Genomic DNA, 8,441 nt, shown 5'->3' on the forward strand with positions numbered 1-8,441 from the left:
GGAAGGCGGGGATAAGTTATATGGTACAATACCTTATAAACAGTGGTAAGTCTGGGAGATTTGAGGCATTCTGACAAAGGCTACATATTAATAATACAAAAGGGGAAAGTAAAGTAAAATATTAGTCTACCAAGACAAAACACCACCCAAGATCTGCCCTCAGGTGACCATACCCAAGCAGAATTAACATATTAAACTGATCCATCTGAGAAATTATTTCAGATCTGCCACAGCAGGAGCAATGCCCATATCAGTAATGGGACAGTGCTGCTGGCTCCACACATCCCAGCAGACCTTCTTTGGGATGTCCTGGACTGCAACATCTAAAGGCATGACCCTCTGCCTACAAGTGTCCATCAGTTTATTCAGGCCATTCTGTAGGAATGGAAAAAATCAAAAAATTGAAAATTTAGAGGCTCACTGGCACAAGAGGGGTAAAGGAATGGTGGCTGCAAAATGCTGTATGATGTTCACAGTTGGTATTGTTTTCTGTTGCTCTCCTGTCCTGTTTTGTTTACCTGTTGGTTTCATTTCTCTGTTGCAGAGGTTCTTAGTTTGGGTTTCTTTTTAAGAAAAATGAGCTTGAGATTTCTTTTTTAAGTGTTGTTGCACTTTTAGATAGTTTCACAACTTCTGGTTTATGGAATATTTGAAATTTCAGTCCAAAAGCAAGTATTACGTTTCTTTTGTAAAATATATAATTACACCTGCAGCTCCTTTCAGTTGTCCTATCACCTTAATACCACTTAATACTCAGCTTTTTACCTTGTACATAGTTGGGAAATGTGGTTGTTGGTTCATTTTTTGTTTTTTGCTGTTTTTTTCATTAAGATCCATTCCTCTACTTCTACTATAGACCGTTCTATATTCTGTATCGTTTGTTACAATTTAATTGCTTGTCCATTAAAAACATTAACAACATACCCATTCACGCGAGAAGGCCCAGTAAAAAAAATGTTAAATTATTCTCATTCTCATAACGGAGGTGATGTTTGGTTAAACAATTCAGCACATTCCATGTGTAAACTGACAGCATGCTGATAAGGCTTTTATTCTGTCGTCAATCCAACATTTAGATAAAATTGAAGTGTTGTATGTGATTAAGCAGTGAAATTCTCCTGACTTACTAATTTGGGTTGTTTATCATAACTGATTAAAACTTGCATTAACGGATGAGCATTTTTCTCATATGTCAAACTATGACAAGACAAAAGGACAGAAATTAATCTGATTCTCCACATCCAAAATCACCAGTCACCGTTTCCAAAGCACCATCAATTACATTTTTTAATGTTCAGCATCTAGCCCAGAAAAAGAACACAATGTAAATATTATTGAACAAACAGCTACTCAATGTGGATTTCCAGTTCTTAAAATCAGTTGGCTGCCACTCCCAAAACATTTTGGGGTGAAATCCTTTCTGGCTTATTTATGAACTATTAAACTATTTGTCAACATCTCTGTCATTACATTCTGCAGTAACCTTTTACATATTATAATTTTAGTATAACTGTTTTGTTATAGTGATACTAGTGGTAATCACATATTGTCTAATGTTGGATGTTATTTAAATGATTAGTATGGTTGCAGTTATAAAGCAAAGAGCTGGTATATTATTGTGGATAATTAAATCTCACCAATTTCATTAATGGATTGGTCAAGTCTCACACATTAAGTGTAACATGCAGTACATAGAAAGATTCACACACATGGACCTTTGCTTTCCTACAACCCCTGTGGTAACAGTATGCCCCTAAAGATGTGGCTAAAAATGCAAAAGTCTTTCCCAATCTCAATACTAAACTAATTAAATTTTATTAAACTAGCTGTGCTGTCTGTCTAAGAAGGGCTGAAATCTAATTACATATACCTCAGAGTATTCATCATCAAGGTTTGCAGAGCCCCATCTATTGGAATATATTTTGTAATTTGTGTAATGATAACTTGCATTGCAGTTTTCTTTCTGACAGATAGCACATTACTAACATTAGCACTGTTTTTACAAATCCCATACCAAATGGCATATAACAGAGACATAGTAACTTGATGGATTCACAGATACACTGAAACTCACTCTTTTTTAAGGGGGATGATTGAACAAAGAAGGAATTTGAAATTCTGTAATCAAAAAACAGAAAGAAATAACAGTCTGCTAAACAAGACAAAATCAGAAAAATAATAAATATTTTGGTAATTGACAGAACAAGGAATTAAGTAGGAAAATGATTTAATACTGAAAATCATAATAATTAAACTAATAAACAAAGGCAGATGCCAAAAAGGGTTGAAACAATTTACCAAATAAACATTTTGGCCATTCTAAAAGGGCTTGCCCAGAAAAATGGGGCCAAAAACATTTTAAAAACTGAACCAAAGGACTGGGATGTGATATGCTTTTAGGTTTTAGTGGGCAAATAGTCAAAAGAAACCTAATAAAAGGATCAGATACCATGAGATCAAAGATATTGCTCATCAAAACCCAACATGAAAGAGCAGAAATCAGAGCAAAAAAAAAAAAAGAGAAAAACAAAAGACCATAAAGGTAACTAATATTGATTTTTTCTTACTGTAACTTCATGAAAAGTTTGTTGTTTGGTTGTTTTGTTATCCAAATACTTGAATACTAAGAGATGCATGCCACCATTTTTTATTGTGCAGCTGTGAAAACAAAACACATCATGTTGGCATCAGCACACCTGGCTGGCAAAAGAGTGCACTTGCCAACAACAATATAGAAGTACTGAAAAGATTCATGTACAACACCCACAAGCAAATTAATAATCAAAAAAATACTGTACCAACATAGAAGTCCCTACCTGTCAATCTCAATCCTAAACCTACCATCCTTTAATTTTTAATTAAACTTAAAATTATTGAAATGAATTCTGATCACTTCTAACAACCACACAGAAACTGTTTAATAATGAGATCATCGATGTGGTTCTAAATGTTGATTCAATTGAAAAATATTTTACCATTAAAAGTAGTCAGGTCTTCTTTTGAAATACTGTTTTGTTCTTCTACAGGATCCAAGTTAAGGATAGTTCTTGTTGGCAAAACAGGCGCAGGGAAAAGTGCTACAGGAAATACAATTCTTGGAAAAGAAATCTTTCGATCTTACATCTGTCCTTCTTCAGTAACTAAGCACTGCATAAAGGAAGAAGCAGACATTAATGGAACTTGTATTTCCGTAATAGACACTCCAGGTCTATATGGCACACACTTGACTAATGAAGAAATTGCACGTGAAATGATCAAATGCTTGTGTCTGTCTTCCCCAGGACCTCATGTCTTTTTGATAGTGATCCAGCTTGGCCGGTTCACAAAAGAAGAAAGAAACACAATTCAGATCATAAAGGGGATATTTGGGGAAAATGCAGGGAAGTACTCAATGGTCATTTTTACTCATGCAGACCAACTAAAAAACAAAACTATAACAAAATATCTAGAGGAAGCTGATGCTTCATTAAGAAATCTAATTGAGCACTGTGGTCATAGATTTCATACATTCAACAACAACATATGTAATGACCAAACTCAAGTTACAGAGGTGCTGGACAAAATTAAGAACATGCTACAAGCTAATGGAGGCAGCTATTACACTAATGACTTGTGCATAAAGGCTGAGCAAACCATTAGAGAAAAGCAAACAAAGATACTGAACCAGCGAGAAATGGCAATAAAGAAAAAAGAACAAGAGATAAGAGAAAATCTAGAAGCAGAGTATAAAACATTGATTAAAAGTGTTTGTGAAAGTGAAAAAATCAAAACAGAAAGAGAGAGAGCAGAAAGAGACAGTCAGGCACAAAAAAAAAAAGGCCAGCAAGAAAAAATTAAAGAATTTGAGAGGATAATAAGAGAAGGAAATGAAAGGGTAAAAAAAGAATCAGAAAGTGTAAAAAGAGATAGAACAGAGAGAATAATTAAAGTTAAAATTGAGAGAAGGAGAGAAGACAACATAGAGAAAGCAATTGAAGAGATAGAGAGAGAAAAAGATAAAGAAATGAACAGAGCAGAAATGCAAGAAATGGAGAAAACAAGCAGAAAAGAAATAAAGAGTGTAAAACAGGAAGAAATGGAGAAAGAAAGAAAAGAAGAAATAGGAAAAATGTATAAAGAGGGGATGGAAAGTGCAATAAAAGTAGAGATGGACAGAGCAAAACAGGAAGAAATGGAGAAAGAAAGAAGAGAAAAGGAAATTAAAATCCTTTTGGAAAAGTGTGATAAAGAACAAATGAAGGCTAAAAAAGAACAGGAAACTCGGAAAACATTAGAAGCACTAAAGCTGGAGGAAGAAACAAGAAGGGCAGAAGAAGAAGAAAAAAATAAAAAAAGAGAAGAAGAGCTACAAAGACAGACGAAGGAAGAACGAGAGAAAGCAAGACTTGAGGAAAGACAAAGGCTGAAAGCAGAGGAACTTAGAAGAGAGATGGAAGAAAAGTATGCAGAGGCTGTAAAAGAGCTTCACGAGAAAGAAAAAGAGTTAGCAAGGAAAGAAGCAGAAAGAAATACTGTTTTAGAAACAGGGATAGGTGCAAGTTTAGGAACAGGAGTAGGTGCAGCCATTGGAATTATTGGAGGACCTTTGGGAATGGCTGTAGGAACAGCAGTGGGAGGAGCAGTGGGGAGTGCGATAGGAAATGGTAGTAGGTCACAGTAATATATCGTGTCCTTCTAAAATCAAATAATCCTGATACTATTCAGACTTGATATGGCTTATGATTTTAATACTATTAGTGATGTGAAAGAACATTTTCATATTTAATTTTATAGGATTCATTATTTTTTGCTTTTAATTGATTAATTCTTGCATGAAAATAATAAACTATGATTTATATAGTGATGAATACAGTTATTATTGATTAATAATATTTATCCACTTACTATTTTGTATTTTTGAAAAAAAAAATATTGGCATTTAGTGGATATGTTTAATAAAACTAATGTGATATAATGTCATTTTTGTTTTATTTTTTCCTGTAATAAATAAAAACAGTAATATTCACTATAATAGAGTGTATGTTTTATTATTACTGGTAATGCACTCTGTTGTCCATTCTGAAACATTATCTGTGAGGAACAAATGAAAGATTATTTAATATATTCTTCTGGGACATTGCTAAGTTGTTGACACAAACAATAAATATAGTAGTAAGACACTATACTTGGAAAATGAGTCTATGTTTGGTTTTTGAATATTTCAGTGACTTCTGTAACTTTCAAACAATAAAGTAATTTAAAAATGAACCATTCTGCCTTGTATTCAGACCTGTCAAAGAATTGCAGTCCTCTTCCTTTTCTTCCATCTACTCAAAATGTGTTCCCAGCACAGCTCAGTCCCTGCTTTGGAAAAGAATTAAATGAGCAAACCTCATTAACCATCATGTGCTTTTGAGACAGACATACCCTTTTCTACCTCTGTCACAATAAATGCTTTGCTATTACATTTTCTGTGATTCCAAAGCTGCATACCCTCCAGGCAATTTAAAGTTGACTCTTAAAAGGCACATACTGTAGTTAATTAGAATGCAACACAGTAAATGAGGCAGATAAGCAGAGGAGTGGAACTACTTTAGGAAATGAGATACAATTTTGCAGTTGTATGCAAACTGTTCAAAACTCTTTTGCTTCTTCAGAATGTTTTGAAAATACTTTTTAGCTTTTGTAATGTGTCTTTATTATTGTTTTGTCTTGGTAGAGTAATATTCCCCTTTTGTATTATTAATATGTAGCCTTTGTCAGAATGCCTCAAATCTCACAGACTTACCACTGTTTGTAAGGTATAACTTCTCCCCACCTTCCCTTCTACATGTATAATCTCAGGCAATTAGGTGTAGTAAAAGAAAAGCAGGAGTTAAGTTCCAATTTAAACAATGTATTATTGATAACATTCATAAATAATAACAGTATGTAAAGTACATTTGAATATTGGCAACCATACAACCTGATAAATAGTGATGTGTAGTATCAGGCGGCACACAGACTTGTTAGTTACTTAAAATGTCTGTAGTTAAGGCATCATTGGTGGTCAGCTTTCTTCAGAATAGGCCGCATGCCTGTCTCAATATGGCTGCCAAGATGTGCTCTTCATTGTGTTGTCCTTTTCAGTTCATGGTGTGTGATGGTCTTTCATCAGTTGGTAAGAGAGGCACCTGCTACCCAAACCATGTGTTAAGGTAAAGCTTGGCAGTTGGGCAGCCTGGCTTTCCTGAGGGGGTTGACTGAGATACTCCAGCAGAGAAATATTGGCCAAACTTGTTTGAAGTACTTTCCCCCAACCCTGTCATAAAATTACAGACTCATTCCAAAAAGGGGGGAAGGGGTTCTTAACCATCAAACCATTGCTATTCTTATCAATAATGTAACACTAATATCACATTGCTTTTTCTAAGTTACAAATAAAGACATACAAAATATTTATCAACTTATATGCAAAATTTCACATCACAACAATCGTGTTACTTGAAACCAGGAAATACTTTACAAGAGTCAACCTTCATTTTTAAAAACATAGCTGTCAAAGTGACTCAAGCACAGATAACCTAAAAGAAGGTACAGAATATGGACTAAATACATTCATGAGTCAGCACAATCTTTTTTTTTAGTACATCTTTTGCAATCATATTTTTAATTTGACTTCAATAATTAAAAAGCGACAATCAATAACCATAGGAAAAAAAATAGCACTAAGAAACAATCAGCTAAGCAAAACCATACTCATCGCAACAGTCCAAAGTAGAAAAACAAAACAAAAACAGTAATACTAACTAGTTATCATTTTTCTCTTTATTTAGGAATTGAGATGATGTCACAAGTAACAAAACACATGACTAGCAGGAGGTGTCATTACCACAAACAGTATAGCAAATCATAAAATGGCAGTGGGCAGGCAGGAAACCCACTATTAACAAAATAAATCAGGAGCATACAATACACTAAAAATTTAATGTGAAATTACTAACAAATAATTTTAGGATAGTTTAATAAAATATTTTATATAGTGAAATATTTTTAAAATTAACAAAAAAACAATACTCAGGCACTAAATCTGTTTCCATTACACAGAATGAAAACAGTCTCTTCCATCACTGTTATCTACATGCTTTGATTGGCACTTTTAGTTCAGATGGTATTTTTTCTTCTTCTTAAAACTGAACTGTTAAAAAGCCAGGGCACTATTACAAATAAATCAATTTTTATTCTATACCCACAACTCATAATTCTAGGTGACAGGGTTCAAGGCAAGAATTAATGAAAAACAGGGTACAACCTTTAGGGCACACACCTACATTAATTCATGCCAGGCGTATTTAAAATTTCCACCCATCCTGTATTTCTTTGGGATGTAAAAATAAACTGGCAGTACCAGAAGAAATCTCAATCTGAAAAAACAGAGAATATGCAAACTCTACAGAGACAATAATCAAAGTTGGTGAGAACCCAGTTTTTTATGCAGGTCTGGGGCAATAAGTGTTATCAGATGCATTACAATGTTTCTTTACTATAAATATGGTATAGTTAAAAGAAAACAAAAAGCGATTTTCAGGAAAAACACAAACTGTACAAAATGCACACCCATATGTATTTATAACACCAGAATGGGGGAAAATGTAATATCAGTGATTTTGAGCATTGCATTATTATTGATACCAGATTGACTGTTTTGAATATTTGTGCAACTCCTGATCTTCTAAAACAGTCTCTAGAGTTTACTCAGAATGGTGTGAAAAACAAAAACATCCTTTTAGGAGCAGTTCTGTGCGCAGAAATGCCTTGTTGATGAGAGGCTGGAGGAGAATGGCCACACTGCTTTGAGTTAACAGAAAGTGGTGAGTAGAAAAGCCTCTCTGAATGCTCAACACAATGAACCTTGAGGCGAATGGGCTACAACAGCAAAAGACCATGGCAAGTTCAACTACTATGAGCCAGAAACAGAGTTCTAAGGCTGCAGTGGGCACAGGCTCACCATTGAAGACTGGAAAAATGTACCTTGGTCTGATGAATTTTTATTTCTACTGTGGCACACAGATAGTAGAGTCAGGATGGTGTTCCAGCAGCATGAATCCATGTAACCAACTTGCTTTGTGTTTACAGGCTATGTTGGTGGTGGTGGAGGTTAAATGATATGGGAAATGTTTTTTGGCACACTTTGGGCTCATTATTACCGATCAATCATCGCTTGAATGCAGCAGCATATTTGAGTAGTTTTGCTGACCATGTGTATCCCTTCATTACTGCAATTTGTCCATCTTCTAATGTCTACTTCCAGCATGATAATGCACAATGTCACAAAGTAAAAGTCATCTGAAACTGGTTTCATGAAAGTGACAGTAACTCCAGTGTTCTCTCTAAGAAATAAATTAGAAAAGTACCTATATTAAAAGAATAAAATAACAACCAGAATGGTTTTTATCAGAGGAAGATCATCCCCAACAAATCTT

General features: G+C 34.4%; 1 protein-coding gene across 1 annotated transcript; it reads left to right on the top strand.

The window, feature by feature from the left end:
• Nucleotides 1-2,947: 2,947 nt before the first annotated feature.
• LOC127529862 (uncharacterized) lies at nucleotides 2,948-4,660 on the top strand. Its single transcript, XM_051934922.1, has one exon. The coding sequence runs from the start codon at nucleotides 2,948-2,950 to the stop codon at nucleotides 4,658-4,660; it is 1,713 nt and encodes a 570-aa protein (XP_051790882.1).
• Nucleotides 4,661-8,441: the final 3,781 nt, after the last annotated feature.

The sequence above is a fragment of the Erpetoichthys calabaricus genome, chromosome 12 (genome assembly GCF_900747795.2).
Source record: "Erpetoichthys calabaricus chromosome 12, fErpCal1.3, whole genome shotgun sequence".
In the NCBI taxonomy this organism is placed as follows: Eukaryota; Metazoa; Chordata; class Cladistia; order Polypteriformes; family Polypteridae; genus Erpetoichthys; species Erpetoichthys calabaricus.

Bases quoted from the DNA above. Each gene is read 5' to 3' on its own strand.
- LOC127529862 (XM_051934922.1), top strand. From the start codon at position 2,948: ATGTTGATTCAATTGAAAAATATTTTACCATTAAAAGTAGTCAGGTCT.